Source organism: Myotis davidii, unplaced genomic scaffold (assembly GCF_000327345.1).
Source record: "Myotis davidii unplaced genomic scaffold, ASM32734v1 scaffold393, whole genome shotgun sequence".
Classification (NCBI taxonomy): Eukaryota; Metazoa; Chordata; class Mammalia; order Chiroptera; family Vespertilionidae; genus Myotis; species Myotis davidii.
In genome coordinates this window covers 611,647-631,495 of record NW_006285913.1, presented here as the reverse complement: position 1 = coordinate 631,495, position 19,849 = coordinate 611,647, and the positions used below count along the sequence as shown (strand labels likewise).

The 19,849-nt window shown below is 36.7% G+C and overlaps 1 protein-coding gene across 1 annotated transcript in view; it reads right to left on the bottom strand.

Annotated features, from left to right (window-relative positions):
* ARFGEF1 (ADP ribosylation factor guanine nucleotide exchange factor 1) overlaps positions 1–19,849 on the bottom strand; it is a 125,024-nt gene that overhangs the window by 57,504 nt on the left and 47,671 nt on the right. Inside the window, exons 3-9 of the mRNA XM_015559535.1 lie at positions 13,159–13,346; positions 11,582–11,728; positions 9,426–9,605; positions 8,666–8,942; positions 5,173–5,283; positions 3,442–3,614; positions 2,423–2,556 (exon numbers count right to left, since the gene is read on the bottom strand). Of these exons, the coding sequence (XP_015415021.1) occupies positions 2,423–2,556; positions 3,442–3,614; positions 5,173–5,283; positions 8,666–8,942; positions 9,426–9,605; positions 11,582–11,728; positions 13,159–13,346 (1,210 nt within the window). The remainder of the gene's footprint in view (positions 1–2,422; positions 2,557–3,441; positions 3,615–5,172; positions 5,284–8,665; positions 8,943–9,425; positions 9,606–11,581; positions 11,729–13,158; positions 13,347–19,849) is intronic.

Genomic DNA, 19,849 nt, shown 5'->3' with positions numbered 1-19,849 from the left:
TGTGTTTTAGAAGGGTCATGTAGACTTCAATGAGCCAGAGGCTGAACCAAAGGGGGAGAATGATGATTTTTATTTTTTTAAAAATATATATTTTTTTATTAATTTTAGAGAAAGGAAGGGAGAGGGACAGAGAGATGGAAACATCAATCATGTGCCTTCTGCACGCCCCCTACTGGGGATTGAGCCTGAAACCCAAGCATGTGTCCTGACTGGGAATCAAACTGTGACCTCCTGGTTCATGGGCCAATGCTCAACCACTGAGCCACACTGGCTGGGCAGCATATACTTTTGATATGCAAAAGAGTCTGGAAATTTCAGCTCTGCAGTTTTTCACGGGATAGTTTCAAATTATAGTTCAACTTAAAAGAACACTTCCTGGATCACAAAGTATAGAGAGAAGCAAAGATAAAAAAGAAAATTATATAAATACAAAAGCTCATTAATTTTGGCAAAAAAAATCCACTCAAGCTAGGAAACCATAAATTCTCTTTTGGAAAGACAACAGTTTCTAGGAAGTGAAAATGTGATCTCTTTCAGTATTCAATTCCAATGATTGGATCCTGATGGTCAAAAAGGTCTTTTTAAATGTACAAACAATATTTCCTAATATTTGGTTTAAGCCCACTAAGTAGAAGGATAGTTAATTTATAATATTCCTCATAAGAGCAGCTCTCCAAAAACTAGATACTCTTTTTTTTCAGGGCTAACTAAATACTCTCCCCCTCATAGTATTCCTCAAAATTCATATATTTTCTATTGTTCTTTTAAATCTTAGCATTTTAAACAATTCCCTCTTTTCTGTTTCTAATAAACATTTTTTTATATTTGATTTGAGAAAACTAAACATCTAAAGCTTTTATAGCCAATACATTTTTAAATCATGGTAAAAATGGCCTTCAGCAATAACACCAAATTCTTACGTTATATCATCCTTAAAGTAAGTCTTCATCAATTCAGAACGAGATCTCAAAATTGTCAATTTTGAGTAAGAAAGTTATCTCTCCTCAATGAGAATAAGAAAATTTTTAAAAAATGTAAATATCCTATACAACAAAAAGGTAATATGCAAATTGACTGAAAGGTGGAACAACCGGTCACTATGACTTGCACTGACCACCAGAGGGCAGATGCTCAATGCAGGAGCTGCCTCCTGGTGGTCAGTGTGCTCCCACAGGGGGAGTGTTGCTCAGCCAGAAGCCGGCTCACGATGGGTGAGTGCTGCAGCAGTGGCGGGAGCCTCTCCCACCTCCGCGGCAGCGCTAAGGATGTCCAACTGACGGCGTAGGTCGACTCCGGGGAGCGGGCCTAAGCTGTCAGTCGGACATCCCTGAGGGCTCCTGGACTGTGAGAGGGCACAGACCGTGCTGAGGGACACCCCCCACCACCACCACCAGTGCATGAATTTCGTGCACTGGACCTCTAGTATTCTTATAAAATATATAGGGTATAATTGAGTTTATACTGCAATCTAAGCAACCTTAATTCTTTCTCTATAGAGTTCATATTTTCAAAATACAGAAGAATCAATAAATTATATTTCTGACTCTCAGGAGCTGGACCTAAAAAAGATTTTAGAATTTTAGCCTTCTGGGCCTAAAAGATGTTTCCCACTGACTCAGTACAATGTTACAAAATAAAACTATAGAAGATTTATTTTTTATAATAACTGTCTTTAGTCTTTCTTCTTAGTTGGCAAAGAAACCAAAATGCTGTGGGGTTTTTCAATGAAGTAGTGTTGCTTATATTTCCCTCATTTCAATATCCCTTTCTCCAAGTCACTCAAGGCCTTCTCCAAGGTTCTTTCCCCAGAAAAGTTCTGCCTCTCCAATAACTCCCAAACTCACTCTCAAGCAGAAATTAGTTACACTTGAATCAGCTGAAATGAAAGATACTACTTAAAAAAATGGCAGTTTCCTACAGTTTAAATGACTGATGAGAATCAGACAAAGACTCCTATTGCAAAGTACCTCCTGTTCCCCATGAAGAAAGGTATCATCACATTTTTCAGACCTTAATGAATATATAGTATGACTTTAAAAAAATCTTTATTGTTGAAAGTACTACAGATGTCTTCTTTTACATTATGACTTTTAAGATTTATTTCTCTTAATAAATCAACTGGTAGTTTTCAGAGCCTAGTATGAGGCTACATGTAACAGAGCTACATTAGCTCCAAAGTTACTTACAAACTGAAATAGGAATTCACTCAACCAGTCAGTATTTACTGTACCAGATACAATTCTATGCTTTTGGTATTCTCTAAGTTATCTAACAGTTTTGGAACACTCAGTTTTTAAATATATATAAATATACTTTGAGGCTCCTACAGGACAAGTGGAACAAAAGAAAAGCCAAAGACTATCTTGGAATACATTTTGAGCTTTAAAATTGTATTTGTTAGGCAGAACAGCTAATGACTTACTTTGGATCTGGCGGTCCATCTGACAGCGGTTTCATCGACAGTTTACACAATGACCTGAATACTAGAAAGGCATCCTTTTGTAAAATGTGGGAAAACTTAGCACCAGGTGAAGGTCCTGAAGAATTTCCAGATTCCTAAACAAGTTCACATATTATGCAAATAAGTGTATTTGCCAGTGTAAAGTCATTTCAGCCTTTTATACATTTTGTTCAAATTCAGTAATAGGTGAGGTTCTATTGGAAGGGAAACCATATGAGGAATCTGTCACATTGTTTCTCTGACACTGCACCCCCATCCTCAACAATTTCCCAGTTCATGTTATTACTAACTAAAACTAGCACATTATGTCCTGACAAGATACTTCATACACAGCCTAAATTATGATTTCCACTACCTGTCATTGGGTGTTTTGTGTTTTTGCACTTTGTGCAGATAAAAATAAGACATTGGAGATTATCAATGTTTAAAAATTAAACATTGTTTTATTAGCAATGTTTAAAAATTGTTAGCTAATGAAGTTCAACAAGGCCAAGAAAGCTTCCCCCTATGCATGGAGCAATGATTTAAAATAGCCCTTATCCTTGAGGATAAGAATAAAAACACAAAATATAGGGTATAAAAAACAGAGGAATTGCAACTACCATGGTATGGATTTCATTGTAGCCCTGAACAAAGGTAAGATGAAGTTTCCTAGATTTCTAAAAGTTTTTCCCATTCCTATGATACTAGAATTATCCTATGAATATGTGATAAGAATTCCTCTTTTAAAAAGTAATTTCCATGGGGCAGGGTTAGGGAAGTTGTGAACACCAGTGACAAACACTGTAAAATTAAAAATTTAGCTTTCAATTTATTAAGGAAATAAACTGCTTTGATTTCTATCGGTGGGAAAAAAACACCCAAGTTTTTATTTCTTCAAACTGAAATCAGTCAGCATTATCACCTAGATATATTTACCAGCAGGTGCTGTGACCTATAAATGTGTAAGATTAACAGGAATGTCCCACTCCCATTTATACCTGAGTATCATTGGAAGAGACAGAGAGTCTGTCATCAGGTAGGGACGGTGTATATGCCACAGAAATTGGTGTTCCTGGAATTCCATTTGCTTGAATATTTTCACTGTCGCTACCATCCTCTATAGTTCCAATGTTGCCATCTGCATTTGCATTTATGGTCCTTTCTCCCATATCTACAATGGTAAGAATAAAACACATATAAACACACCTGACTTAACTTAAGGATATAAAAGCATAGAGTATTTAAAATTAAATAGTGGCAGAAAAATGATGTGAAGTAACACAGACTGGCACCATTTAAAGGTTAGCATACTTACTAGTAAGTGAATAAGCATTTAAAATACATCCAACTATGATTCTTAAGTAGCTCTAGAAATGAAACACAGCTGATGAAAGGCTTAAATGTGTCAAAAAAGAAGCTTACTTTTAGTCCATTATCAGCATTTCTTAAACTGGGTTCTAATGAATGCTAATGCCTTAACACAGTATTAGAAATTTCTCAAAAAAATATCCCATTATCAAATAAGAGGGAAATACTGGGAAATAGGTTTCTTTATTATAATATTAATTTGCTATTATGCACTGGGCTCTCCAAAAGAGATATAAAATATGCAGTATTTTCAAATTTGTTTTACCACGAACCCTCTCCCCCTTTAAGAATATCTATTAATACCTCTAAAAACATATTTTTTAGAACATTACTATGAAAATAATGGCCTATACCCCTAAACATTTTTCAGTCTGTCACTCTAAATCATCATACTTGTAATTACTATAAACATAAATGACTTCTGATAAAACAAACATAGATAATGCAAATAATACCAAGTTTCAGTACCACTTGATGTGTATTTCTTTTAAAAGGAACACATACGTGTCTATGGCCATAACTCAGTAGCTATCTCAAGACACTGCTTCTTTCATGCTACCCATTAAAAGAAAACTATAAGCTAGCATGATGGAAACATACTGATTGTGTGTGTGTGTGGGAGGGGGGGGGACAGTGCCTGGGGACGGAAGGTAGAGGTGTAAGAGGGTATATGGAAGTTAAATGGTGATGGGGTAAAAAAAAAAAAAAAGATATGAGATATGAAGTCTCAAAAAAAATTAAAATTTAAAAAAGGGAAAAGTAACTGTATCAAAACATCCCAGTGTTTGGAAGGATCAAATGAGTAAATGCAAGTAAAGCATATAAAATCACTTAATAGAGTTAAATATTATTCTCCACTGTTTTCTCCTTTAACTGTCCCCTATACATAAGTGCAAACTTCTGTTTTAAAGGTGGTGAACGAAGCCCACTAATTTACTTTCTCCTTTAACAAATACCACTGAAATTACTAAGAAAAATAGAAACAAGAGACAAAATCTTTAATAGCACAGGAAAACTAAGAAGGGTGTGAAAAATGGGCCAAAATCTTAAGAGGAAATTCTAGAAAATAGGACAGGTTCAGATAATTTAATCCTATTTCTAGAAGTATATGTAGCAAAGTATTATGCTAGTCCTGTGCAAGATACCATGAATTACGTGTTTCAGTGGACTTCTATAATCAAAGATATTTAAATATATTTTCTACACACACACACACACACACACACACACACACACACACACACATTTGAGGAAGATGTTATATTTTTGCCCTTTTTAATCCACACATTATAAAAATAATTTTCACAGTCAGATGAAATACTGTAAGACAAAATACACTAATTCCTAGTGGAATACACTACCTCCAACAACAATGTTCACCATTTCTTCTACAATGCTCTGTACAATGTCTTGTGGCTTTTCCTCACAGTCATGGTTTTCTCCATCATATAATATGTCATTTTTAGATAATGCTATAAAAAGAAAACATTATTTCATTTTAGAAACTATTACAAAACATAATGAAAAGCTTTCTTTTAAAAATTAATAAAAGGAAAAATCAAATAGATAAATGAAACTAGAAGCAATACATGTTAAACCAAAATTTATAACCAAATCAAAATTTAAAATATAAATTCAAGTCAGTTTCAACAATGATTCATTTGACAAACTATTCACTGACTGCACAACTATGTGAATTTTCTAGATTATTCCTTTAAGAACCAAAACTTTTAAAAGTATTTTAAATGAAACATTTTAAACATGTGCCACACTTCCAAATAACATATTCAATGTAATTAAAGCTTGTTTTGATTAATTAGGCTCCCCAATAACAAGCTCATCACTGTACTCTAACATAGTGAGCTCCTTGAAGCAGCAAAGATAGGGCCATCTTGCCCTCCACCACTGATTTCCAACCCTTTACTCCTTGTTCCCCAACAAAATGTACATACCCAATGTATAATTTAATTCAGTAAGTAAAAAGGAACTCATTCTCCAACTTAACATTAATTAAAAACATGTAACTGCCAACCAGAACTTCTGAGCAGTATAAAAGAAACTGATGAAAACCTTAACATTACAGTTAGCTTGTATGGACTATTGTAGATAAAAACAGAATTTTTACTGGTGTTTTTGAAATGTTCAAAATATATCAGGAAGGCTCAATTAGTGATTGCGGATGGTTGGGGAGCAGTGGTTCTGGGAGCCACTGCTCTTCATCAATGGCTTCAGACTGCATATTAGCTGTTAGTGTTGCTGTCTATACCCCACCCGCCTCACACCTCCATAAAGAACCACTATTTATAATTCTGGTTTCTGGAAGCCTGCCCACCTCTCTATTGTTCACTGATCTGAAATTATTGTTTGTTGCATTCTACAAAATACTGACTGCCATAATGTGAAAAGCCTATATAATAAAGAGGTAATATGCAAATTAACCCTCATACCCTCACAAGATGGCTGCCTACGACCAGGCCGGCAAGGGGGTTAGTGAGGGACAATCAAATGACTGAACAAACAGGCTGTGTGGGGTGACAGGCCAGCAGGGGAGTTAGTGAGGGATGACCAAACGACTGAACAGCAGGCTCAGTGGGCGACCAGGCCAGCAAGGGGGCTGTGAGGGGCAACCAGGCCAACGGGGAGGCAGGCAAGTGATTAGGAGCCAGTGGTCCAGGATTGTGAGAGGGATGTCTGACTGCCGGTTTAGGCCCGATCCCTGGCCTAAACTGGCAGTTTCTGGGAATAAAGTCCAACAGAAAATATAAATACTAAGCTGTCAATGTTAACCTATTGTCTTATATAAATTAGCAGGCATTTAGTAAAACCATTTGCAAATAATGATGCATGTAACATCAGTGGCAGTCAGACATCCCTGAGGGGTCATGGGTTGGACAGGGTACAGGCTGGGCTGAGGGGAATCCCCACCCATGCACAAATTTCGTGCACCGGGCCTCTAGTTGGTAAATAAGCATGTCAAATCAGTTACCTTATTTTATTTTTTTAAAAATCTAATAACAGATAATTGTTCTACCACCCTTAAGCTTTGTATTTCTGAGCACTAGTTGGCTAAACTTAGCTAGTCTGAAAATTAGAGTTTCAACATAATTGAATATACAGTCATTAAAATGTGCACAAAATGACTAGTGAGTCAAGAGTCAATTGTTACATAAATCATCTAACAGAAATATATTAGAGTGGGTAACATTTATTACATGTAGGAAATGATGAGAGAAGTTGATTATAACGTCCAGCTAGTGAGTCAAGGCAGGTAATCGAACCCTAGAGCATGCATTTTTAACCAATGGCTCCCAGAAAAAAATTTCATTTTTATCAGTGGTTGGAAGCCAAAATAATCATGACTATGCCATGGGGAATTATGTCTTATTTATAATTCTATATTCAACAAGGTACCCACAGAGGTACCTTACACACAGTAAGTACAGTAGATTCTTTCATTCCTTGGGTCTCAGCCCATGTTGTTTCTTCCGATGAAAATTTCTTAAATTTTCTAGTTAGCCAATACATACCCCTTTACAACAAGGTTCATCTAAAACATCACTTTCTCTATAAAAGCATGTCCTAACTCTCCTCACCAGAATTACGTTATACATGCTACTTTCAGGATATTTATCACATTATGTCTCATTTAAATATGCACGATCATCCAGGCAGACCATGAACACCCTAAGAGCAACGGCTGTATCTTCATTAGCTTTTTAACCCCAAGTCCTAGCACAGTGCCTATGATAGGGTATGCTAAATACATGCTGAACACATGGATAAAAAAATAAAGGAAAATATAACACCCCAGCTTTATTAGCGATTAACCCTTTGAATCAGCCCCTTTATAAGCTCATGGTGAAAGTACAGGAAATTTTGACAAGGGCAGGAAAATGTAAATTGTATAAGCAATACAGATTCACTGTTAGCTTGGGTACTGTGAATGCATGCTTGGTTTATCAAAATTATCCCTCTGAAAATAAATAATAAAGTACTATTAAAAATAGTAAAACGTCTATTCATGCCAGTGTTGATGTGCATGCCACTATTAGGTTATGGAAAAGATGTGGTTTAAAAAAATTAAAAGCTTAAAATACATTACAGAAGTCTTTCCTCAAGGTGAAGTAAAAACAGATTCAGACAAGCTGTAACGGAGCCCTAACCTTCTTAGTTGCACACACCACACTGGAGAGGAACAGAATCTCCATCATTTTCTGATACCAACCTAAGGAGGCACAAAAGGAACAAGCACACTCCCTGGCAGTTTTATAGAAAAGCTAGAGTTGAGGACAATGTTTAGAAAGAAAAATGACTTCATGTGACTATTTTTAGAGAAACAAACTTGTAAAATAAATGAATTTTGTAATCTTGTAACCTTTACCTTATAAATTTACTTAGAAAAACTGTCAGAGAACATCTCAAAAAAAAAAAACCTTCATGTCAGACGATTACTCAAAAATTTTCTTTTTATATTTAATTTCAGTACTTTTTTGATCATATTTTCTAAATAATATAATCATTTCCAAAATTTTCACATTCTAGAAATCTTACTAAATGGGTCTCTTGTTTGCTGCAAAGCTAATTTTAATAAGAAAACTGAAGTTCCTATATAACGTGCTAAGAGATATTTATAACCTTCTTTAGTAACACATATCTCCTCCAAAACAAGTCTATAAATTATACTGCTCATGAGATGCTAATAAATGCATAATATCATTAACAGATAGCTTGTGGGTGAAGTGAAACTAACTTTTACCACCTAGGATAAAGAAAGTCCACATCCCCATTTCTTTACCATAACGCATTCCCTTCACACACACACCACCCACCACAACCCCTTCTTAAAAAGATTACTTTCAGCTGCAGTTGCCTGATCAGCTTCAGTCTGTTCATTTTCTGCACTGGAAATATCAGATCCATTTTCAGGTTCTATGTCATCCTGAAGGCTTTTATCCACATCATTTGTATGGGGATCAAGGTCTCTTTCATGTTCTTGGGATATATGATCAACAGTCTGAGGTGGCAGATATCTAAGGTGAGGTGATTCAGGCTCATGATGGCTTACTGGAGACTGCAACAGATGATGATGATGCCGGTGCCTCTCTTTTTCCATTTGTTTGGCTTCCTGCAACTGGGAAGAAATAGAATAATTTCTAATATTTGTAAAATATGTTGTTTCAATTTTGAAGGAATAATGTTCCACTGATTACAAATTATAGTCCATCAGAAACAAAGAACATTAAAAATAGTAAAACAAAAACAAGTAACAGTGGTCACTGCTTAGGGGGTACACAAGAATAGAGATGGAAATCTTTCATTATTTACTAAGCTTGAGTGCAATAAAAATATCAATTCATAAACACTGCCATGAGGATGATGACAAACACTATCACTCAAATTCTATTTGTGAACAATTAAAAACATATTTTATCCAAAGTCAAGGCAGTAAACCTCAAAACAAAACAATACCACATATCTCCAGTAAGTAGGACTATAAATGAAAGTCATTCTTCCCTACAAACACAAAAGATTTCATTATACATTTCTGTAAACTCTTTTCTGCATTTGATGCTTGTGGTGTTCCATACAATCTCTCTCTTTTTAAAATACTTACTGCTTGGTTTTCCATGCGTGCAAAGATCACATTTAGCATCTGAGTAAGAGTAGCTTTGGCTGTTGTCTGATTGATGAGATTTTTGCTTGCTAGATAGATATTGTAACATGTTCTCACAGCTTGCAGTACAGTTCCTTCATGAATTTCTATGTGTTGAGATGTTACTGCAGTAAGTAATGCCTTAAAAAAAGACAAAGTGAAAGCAATTAAAGCAATTTTCTGCATCTTGAGTTTCAGCACAAAAATGTGAGTATCTTTATATTAAAATTAAAACTTTCAGGCACCATTATCACCTTCAGATATACACTGATAGAATTTTTCATATGCACTAACAAAATTTCTACCTACTTTGAATGTATCATCAACTGTTAAAATATTTTATGTTTTTCTCATACTGGCAATAAATAGTTCTTACATAATCTTCCCAAACCCAAAACACTAGAAAGCCATTCAATTTTTTTTGTTTCAACCCAAGTTTCACTTCAATATAATTTAGCTTATTGAAATGTACATTAGAACTCTGTCACCGTGAAGCACAGATGTGCTTCATCTATTATAGCTGCTGATTCAGAGTATCAGGTTTGGAGGATACACAACGTATCTTATTCACTTAAAAATTTTTCTGAGATCTTTCTTATAGACTGGACTCAATAAACGTGCTGTTGTTATTGCTGATGATATTTATAAAATGTTTTACGATAAAGAATTTAAAATAATACTAAAGTAAATCATCCAATAAAGTAACTTTATGTGAATTGTCTTACATCAGTTTACTTGCAATTTCTCAAAAGCAAAACTCGTTCTTTTGTCCTTTTATGTTGTACAACAGCATTGAGTATATGCTAGAAAAGCCATGACTGACTGACATGAAATTGAAATGACAGACCAAACAGACTGGACAGCTTTTTACAATAAAGATATGACTCATGAAGTAAATACAGCTATGAAACTGAAAGACTCAGAAGGGACTATATTCACACATGAAAGAACACTTTACACATGTAAGCAATTTCAAAAGTACTATTAGTACAGGACAATTTTATTGATATATAAACATACCACCACTACCATTAATGGTAACATTAAGAATTGAATATTTAGCCCTGGCCAGTGTGGCTCAGTGGTAGAATGTCGGCCCATAGAACAAAGGGTCTCAGGTTTGATTCCCGGTCAAGGGCATGTACCTGGGTTGTGGGTTCCCTCTCCGGGGGCCGTGCGGGAAGCAACCAATCAATGAGTCTCTCTCACATCAAGGTCTCTCTCTCTCCCTTTCTCTCTCCACCCATTCCTCTTCTTCCCCCCAACTCTCTCTGAAAAAGCAATGGAAAAAAATATCCTCAGGTGAGGATAAGCAAAAAGAAAAAAGAAAAAAAGAAGAAAGAATTCAATATTTATAAGAGACTAAAAACACAACTGAGTGATTTTCTTTAAAGGAGCTTCATCAGCCAGGAATATAGCATAAACCCAGGACAGGGTTTAGCTGAGCATGTTCAGCAGATGGATAGGTGCAAGGGAATCAGGAAAACTAGTACGTAAGGAGTCCACCTGGGAAGCAGGGTCTAGACAGGGGTGGGCAAACTTTTTGACTCGAGGGCCACAATGGGTTCTTAAACTGGACAGGAGGGCTGGAACAAAAGCATGGATGGAGTGTTTGTGTGAACTCATATAAATTCAAAGTAAACATCATTACATAAAAGGGTACGGTCTCTTTTTTTTTTTAGTTTTATTCATTTCAAATGGGCCGAATCCGGCCCGCGGGCCGTAGTTTGCCCACGACTGGTCTAGAAGGAAGACTACAAGGGGTCAGGCAGTACAGAAGAAACTACAGGGGTCATGGGGCCCTCACATGGGACCCTAAAGCTCAAAAGATGCAATATGTATGGTAAACATTACAGAAACTGAAACTCTCTGAAAGATGCTGGGATCCCAAGCCTAAATTGAGATCCTCGAAATAAAATATTTGAAAATATAGTCTTCTAATGAACTCTTGGCATTTAACAACAAAATCCCGATATCAGATCTAAAAAGCACCCAAATAACCTCTATTATACTGAGAAAGCACATAAAATGACCTTTCTAAATATTTTCCAAGGTAAAAAAAGGCTTTTTAAAAATACAGATTGAAAATAATAAATTCACTTTATATAATTATTTACCTTTATTATTTGCAACTGAACTCCTTCATCTGTTTGAGGACCTTGGAAACAGCCACAAATCGTTTCTATAATTCTATCAATTAACTTTTTGCCTGGTGTTGTACTATCTGGAGCATTGCCAGTCAAGTGCCCATAAGCAATAAGCTTCTGAAATGGAGAAAGAAAATAAAGAATCTAATTAAGCTAACTAATGTCTACTAATTAAATATACATTAAAATTACAATATATAATTGAATATATATTAAAATTATTACATAAATCATTAAGGCATAGTCAAAGCCAAGGCTATACCAACTTTTCATGAAGAAGCTTTATTAGGCCCTAGCCAGTTTGGCTCTGTGGATAGAGCATCGGCCTGCGAGCTAAAGGGTCCCAGGTTTGATACAGGTCAAGGGCATATGCCTGGGTTGCAGTCTCAATTCCCAGTAGGGGGCATGCAGGAGGCAGCCAATCAATGATTCTCTCTCATTGCTGATGTTTCTATCTATCTCTTCCTCTTCCTTCCTCTCTGAAATCAATAAAAAATATATTAAAAAAAGAAAAAGAAAGCTTTATTAGCTATAAACATGTGAAATTATTTACACTGCAATTACCATGGAAACAGAACAATAACCACAACAAAACCATCAGGTGAAATTTTGAGAAAGCCAGGCCTTAGAAATAGTTGTCTCTGATGAATTAGAATAGCTTAATGCTTTCTATCTAAATAGTATTAATACTGCTTTTGTGAAAGCTATCTTCACTCATTTAATAACCCAAAATCTCTTTCCAAATTAGATCTGTGATTAAGAAGAAAACCGAATTTCCATACATTGGCTACAATAAATCACTGATTTGTTAATTCAACATTATCAGTATAGCCCTTGAAGAAAGGCCTCAGATATTATAGTTTTAATTTTTCAAGAAAAACAAGGTGACAAATCAAATAAACTTATCCTTAACCTAACATTAAAAACAAATCAAAAGAATATTGTCTTTTCCACGTGACTGAACTGTCAAATAGGTATAAATAGGTAAAATGAACCAACAGTGAAAACACCTGAAAAGAGTGGGACCTCTAACTCTGGAGGTTTGTCTTACAAATATGTAAGGGAATCCACATAAGTAAAACAGAATAAAAGATTTAAGAAATCTTCCTGACATAAATAAAGGTCAGAGCTAAAGTCCAACAGAAAATATAAATACTAAGCTGTCAATGTTAACCTATTGTCTTATATAAATTAGCAGGCATTTAGTAAAACCATTTGCAAATAATGATGCATGTAACATCAGTGGCAGGTTTAAACTATGGTTCTTGTATTTCACTGATGGAAAAACAAACCAAATCAACACTTTCATTATTGATAACCTTAGTAAAGATTCTGTGATTCTAACTAAACTAATGATTTTTGTTAACCTTAAACTAAAAACATTTTGCAACTATTATTGTCTCTCTTGAATATAAGCAACCACTTGGTTTGTTACCAAGAAGCATATTAAAAGCTATCATGGAAAATGTCTGAATTATCAATTGTGAGTAATGTTCAGAAACACATTCCAGTTGGATGGTTTTCACCTAAAGCCATTTTATACATACCTGTAAACAATCTAGAGATGTATTAACTATGCGGGGACATCTGGACTGGCAGGCCAATTCAAAGGGTAAAAAGTACTTGTCTGCTTCAATAAAATTTGCCTTTGATTTCACTGGTGGAAGGGTGCTTGATCCAGCTTTTGCTTCTCCATGAGGAGGACTACAGGAAAAAGAGGGGTCTAAATAGAATGCTACATTTATCATATGGATGATAAACTCATATAAAAACACAGAATTTCAGTTCTAAAAGGAAGCTTGCTAAACCAGTTTTCATCTTCCCTTATTATTTCACGAGGAAACCACACCCAGAAATTAAATGATTTGCTACAGATCAAAAACTAGTAGCCAGAGCTGTGACTAAATGCAAGAAAGTAATCATTTACTTTAAATAAAGTAATTAGTTAGGTTACTAAATATTTAATAATCTTTCTAAAAGCCTAAGCAAAGACTTTAAAACGTGTCTTATGGTATTTCAGAAATTCCCTTATATATTTATAAGTATGATTACAATTTTTTTCTTAAAAACCATTTTAAAAATTGATTTTATTTTAAAGATCACATGAAAAAAAATTGCCACACTAAAATATAGATAACTTTATTATTATTTTGGCCAAGACTGACAAGTTTGCAAATTATTTTTACTAAAAAAAAAAAAAAAAACCCCCCTCCACCCTTTTTTTTTGATCCCCCTTTTTTTTTCCCGTTGAAAGGGGGGGGGGGGGGAGGGAAAGCATACATTAGAAAACTTGACAACAGAACAACAATCATATTAAGTAATCTCATTACAGGTTATATAAACTAATTTTTAATTTATGTAACAAACTGGGAAGCATACAAATTCAAAAAACAAATAAAATTCTATTGCAGCTAAATGCATTAATTTACACAAATTAATTTTATAAGACGATGCAAAAATATACATTAATAACAATAAGAATGGTATAATTGCAGATTTAATTCCCAAAGCATTTCCTTTTCTCAAAGTTTTTTTTGTGTGTGTGTGAGTGTTTTTTGGTCAAGGAACTATTTATATGAACCAGAAGCATTAATATTAAGAACAGATTATGATGTATGCTGTATTGAAGTCACAGAATATAAGGCACAGGTTGGGTGAGGGAAAAGAACCTCAATACACCGCTCTTGTGACGACTTCAAGGAGATTATCAGGCAAAACCTATAACTTCCTGACCATGTACAAATGATATTTAACCATTTTTTTCTACTTATGACTATACAAGACACTGCAAAATACATATATCTAATTTAATGGAAAATTTCCCTTCAGTGTTTATAACAGGTCAGAAAAGGCCATGCAGCTCCTGCTTCAACTTCTTGGAATGCTGGGTCTCCAGACACCCACTCTTGGAACCCAATGGCCTTGATGTGAGGAGCCCCAAGCACATGGAGACCACATGTAAGAGGTTCAGTCAACAATCCCAGCTGAGCCCAGCTTTCAAGTCATCACAGGCCAGGAGGCAGATACGTGAGTGAATGAAGAAACCTCCAGAGGATTCCAGTTCCTAGACATTCACATCTCCTCCAGTCACCTGAGTCTTCCAGCTGAGGCCCCAGACACTGGAACAGCAACATGCCCCATATGAATTCCTGACACAGAATCTGTGAGCATAATAAAATGATCACTGTGTTACACCACTAACTCCTAGGTGGCTTATTACACAGCAATAAATAATTGGAACAGAAAGAGTTAAGGAGGCATGAGGAGTTTGAAATAATATCCTGGCAAATGGGAGAGAGATATGAGAAGCACGAAAGCACTGCCAGGAACATGAAAAGTTAGTCTCATGCTCTATGAGCTTGGATAAGGAAACTGTTAGCCCCAGAGCAAGGATGATGGGCCAGGTACACAAAGTCACCAGGGTAGAAAGCTCTGGATGCCTAGCAAGGGGCAAAACAAGAACCTCCCCGCAGGGTAACCTATCCTTCCCTAGCATGTGGTTTGGACCTGTGATCTTTGATATTGCTGGTCAGGTGGTTTAGACCCCACTGACCTTTTCCTCCCTAAAGATAACATCTAGGCCTCAGCTGTATTTCAGCTCCAGGCCCAGAAAAGCAGCAAAAACAGAGAAATGGCACCATGGCTGCCTCAGGACCAGCTACATTGAGTAATGACCCCTTGGCACTGACGAATCCCTGGAGACCAGGACCTTCCAGGTGAAAGAGCACACCTGGAAAGCTGATGACTATTCTATTAAGACTCCCCTGAGACTTCCCCTAAGATTTCCACCTGTAATAGAGATAAATAGGCTCAGGACAAAAAACCCAGTATGCATTCTCCTTCCAAGGAGCACACCTGTGTCAGTCCCCCACAGGTATGTATCACCCAATCTCTAAGGAACCCCAAGAGACTTGCAACCAGGGGAGCAATGGGCAGCAGGCAACTTTCCTGGGCTAACCCCCCCGAACCTGTGTAGCCCTTGCCTTTGGATATCCCCATCTTCCATTTCCTTTTCCTTAAACAAATTCATTTATTTCAGTCACCGTCTGAGATGGCTATTTAGCCTGCCTATGCAGCACCTAATTTAACCTTTCAGAAACAAGATGGTTAAGAAGTACTGTGCTTCACTGCAACAAAAAAAAAAAAGATACCTAGGAATAAACTTAACTAAGGAGGTAAAAGACATGTACTCAGAAAACTACAGGATGTTGAAAAAAGAGATAAAGATCTAAACAAGTGGAAGGATATACCGTATTCATGGATTGATAGAATCAACATCATTAAAATGTCCATACTACTCAAAGCAATCTATAGATTCAATTCAATCCCTATTAAAATACCAACGGCCTATTTCACAGACCTAGAACAAACTCTCCAAAAATTTATATGGAATAAAAAAAGACCCTGAATAGCCACAGCAATCCTGAGAAAGAACAACAAAGTTGGAGGAATCACAATACCAGATATCTAGCTATATTACAAAGCCATTTTTCTCAAAACAGCCTGGTACTGGCACAAGAAAGACATATAGACCAATGGAACAGAACAGAGAACCCAGAAATCAACCAACGTCATTATGCTCAATTAATATTTGACAAAGGAGACAAGAGCATACAATAGAGTCAAGACAGTCTCTTCAATAAATGGTGCTGGGAAAATTGGATAGATACATGCAAAAAAATGAAACTAAACCATCAACTTACACCATACACAAAAATAAACTCAAAATGGATAAGAGGACTTAAGCGTAAAATAGGAAACCATAAAAACCTTAGAAGAATCCATAGGCAGCAAAATATGAGACATATCTTGTAGCATTACTTTTACCGATGCATCTCCTAAGACAATGGAAACTAAAGAGAAAACAAATGGGACTACAACAAAATAAAAAGCTTCTACAGAGCAAAAGAAACCATCAACAAAACAAGAGAGCCCACTGAATAGGAGAACATATTTGACAATGTTACATCCAACAGGAGTTTAATCTCCAAAATTCATAGGGCACTTATACAATTTAACAAAAGGAAGATAAACAATACAATTGAAAAATGGGCAAAGGACCTAAATAGACACTTTTTGAAAGTGGACATATACAGAAGGCCAAGGGACATATGAAAACACTAGAGGCCTGGTGCACGAAATTTGTACACGGGGTTGGGAGGTCCCTTAGCCTGACCTGCACCCTCTCCAACCTGGGAGCCCTCAGGGGATGTCCTACTGACGGCTTAGGCCCACTCCCCATGGTTCTCTGCTCTCTGCGGACCTGCCTGCTCGACGCCACCGCAGGCCTTGCAGTCTGCTCTCTGCGGGGGCCTGCTTGGCCCTTGGCTCTGTGGTGAGGGGCAAGCAGAGCCCTGCTGTGTGCTCGCCCCGGGGGACTGGGGCACTGCTGTGTGCTCGCCACAGGGGACTGGGACGCTGCTTGCCCCTTGGCGCTACGGTGAGGGCCAAGCAGTGCCCTGCTGTCTGCTTGCTGCGGGGGACTGGGGTGCTGCTTGCCCCTTGCCCCCGTGGAGGGGGCTTAAAGGACTGAGGGACTCTGGTGGTGCGAGGGGACTGGGCGCCGCCATCTTGTGCTTATGGGCGCCACCATCTTTGTTGCAAAGTGACAGTCAATTTGCATATTATGTCTTTATTAGATAGGATGCTCAAAGTCACTAATCATCTGAGAGATACAAATCAAAACAACAATGAGGTACCATCTCACACCTGTCAGAATGGCTATCAACAAATCAACAAACAACAAGTGCTGATAAGGATGCGTAGAAAAAGGAATCCTCATGTACTGCTCGTGGGAATGCAGACTGGTGCAGCCACTATGGAAAACAGCATGGTATTTCCTCAAAAAATTAAAAATGGAACCCCCATTTGACCCAGTAATCCCACTTCTTGGAATATATCCCAAGAAATCAGAAACACCAATCAGATAGGATATATGCACCCCTATGTTCACAGCAGCACAATTTATAATAGCTAAGATTTGTAAACAGCCTAAGTGCCTATCAGATGAGTGGATTAAAAAACGGTGGTACACATACACAATGGAATGCTGACTGATTTGAGAGAGATGGAGAAAGATGGAGAGAGATGGAGAGTGAGACAGAGCGAGACAGAGCGAGAGAAAGCAAGAGAGAAAGGCATCCTTAAGAAATTAAAAATTGAACTACCATATATGATCTAGCAATTCCACTTCTGGGTATATATCCAAAGGAAACAAAATCATTATCTTGGAGAGGGATTTGTACTTCCATGTTCATATTGTCCATAGTAGCCAAGATATACAACAATCTAAGTGTCCATCAACAGATGAATGGAGCCCTAGCTGGTTTAGCACAGTTAGATAGAGCGTCAGCTGTGGATTGAAGGGTCCCGAGTTCGATTCTAGTCAAGGGCACATGCCCAGGTTGCGGGGCTCAATCCCCAGTAGTAGGCAATCAGGAGGCAGCTGATAATGTTTCTCTCTCATCAATCATCTCTCTCTCCCTCTCCCTCCCTTCCTCTCTGAAAACAATAAAAACATATTAAAAAGAACCAAGACCAGATGAATGGATAAAGAAGATGTGAGATACACACACACACACACACACACGCACACACACACACGTGCGCGCGCATGCAGAGTATTTCTCAGCCTTGTGGCAATATGCATGATCATAGAAGGCATTATGCTAAGTGAAATAAGCCAGACAGAGAAAAACAAATACTGCATGGTATCACTTTTTTGTGGAATCTAAAAAACCAAAATCATACGAATAGAGAGCAGAATGGTAGCTGCTACGGGCTGGAGAAGGGGTGTGTGCTTATGAGGGCAAAAGGGAGAGGTTAGTAAAAGGATACAAATTTTCAGTTATAAGATTAATAAAGTCTGAGAATTTGATACATAATGTGATTAGAGTTGATAACACTGTATTGTATAACTGAAATTTGCTAAGAGTAGAACTTAAGTGTTCTCACCAATTTCATAATATTTTTTTAAAAGAAACAAAATCTCAAACCTAAGATCCCAACTTAAGAAAGTAGAAAAAGGACAGCATATACTAAAGCAAGCAGAAAGAAATAATAAAGCCATGAGATGAAATTGAAAACAGAAAAACAATGTTAAAAAATGTCTAAAAATAAAAAGCTGTTTAGAAAGAAAAAAAAATTGACAAACCTCTAGGAAGAAAAAGAAAAGATACAAGTTACCAATATCTAAAATAAAATACTGCTAAAAACACCAGACATTAAAAGGGACTAATACAAACAATAATATACATATAAATTTGACAAGTAAGATGAAATGGAACTATTCCTTTAAAACTACCATAATTCACCCAATAAGAAATAATTTTGAATAGTTCTCCAACTATTAAATACACTGAATTCCTAATTTTAAAACAATGAAAAATGAAATCTCCAGGACCAGATGGTTTCACTGGATAATTTTACCAAATGTCTGTAGAAAAATTAACACCATTTATATACAACATCCTTCAAAAAATGCAATAGAACAGAACCAACCATCTTTCAGTAATTCTCCAAAATGACTAGCACAAAGAAAAAGAGGAGAGGCACCCACTACACAGTATGTTCTCTAGGTCTTTAGAAAACATGGAGTTGTTCCTTTGGCCACATACATGCGAATCTGCAAGAAAGGTGATATTGTAGACATCAAGGGACTAGGCACTGTTCAAAAAGGAATGCCTCACAAATGTTACCATGTCAAAACAGGAGTCTACAGTGTCACCCAGCATGCAGTGGGCAAGGTAAACAAACAAGTTAGGGGCAAGATTCCTTCCAAGAGAATTAATGTACATTCTGAGCGTATTAAGCACTCTAACAGCCAAGATAGCTTCCTGAACCGTGTAAGGGAAAATGATCAGAAAAAGAATAAAGCCAAAGAGAAAGGTACCTGGGTCCAACTGGAACACCCACCTACTCCACCCAGAGAAGCACACTTTGAGAGAACCAATGGGAAAGGAGCCTGAGCTGCTGGAACCCATTTCCTATAAATTCATGGCATAAGTGTTAAAAAAATAAAATACCTCCAAACTACTAAAAAAAGGAAGAGAACATAGCAGTTTTTAACTCATTTTATGAATTAAAAATTAGACTGTTGTTGTGTCCCTGGTCCTAGGAAGAAGCCACTCCCTTGGAATTTCCCCAATTATAGGACTGTCTTTGTTATTGATGGTGGAACTCCAGGGTAATTTCAGGATAGGGGCCAGCCTTGCTAGAAAGACTAACTATGTTGCTTTG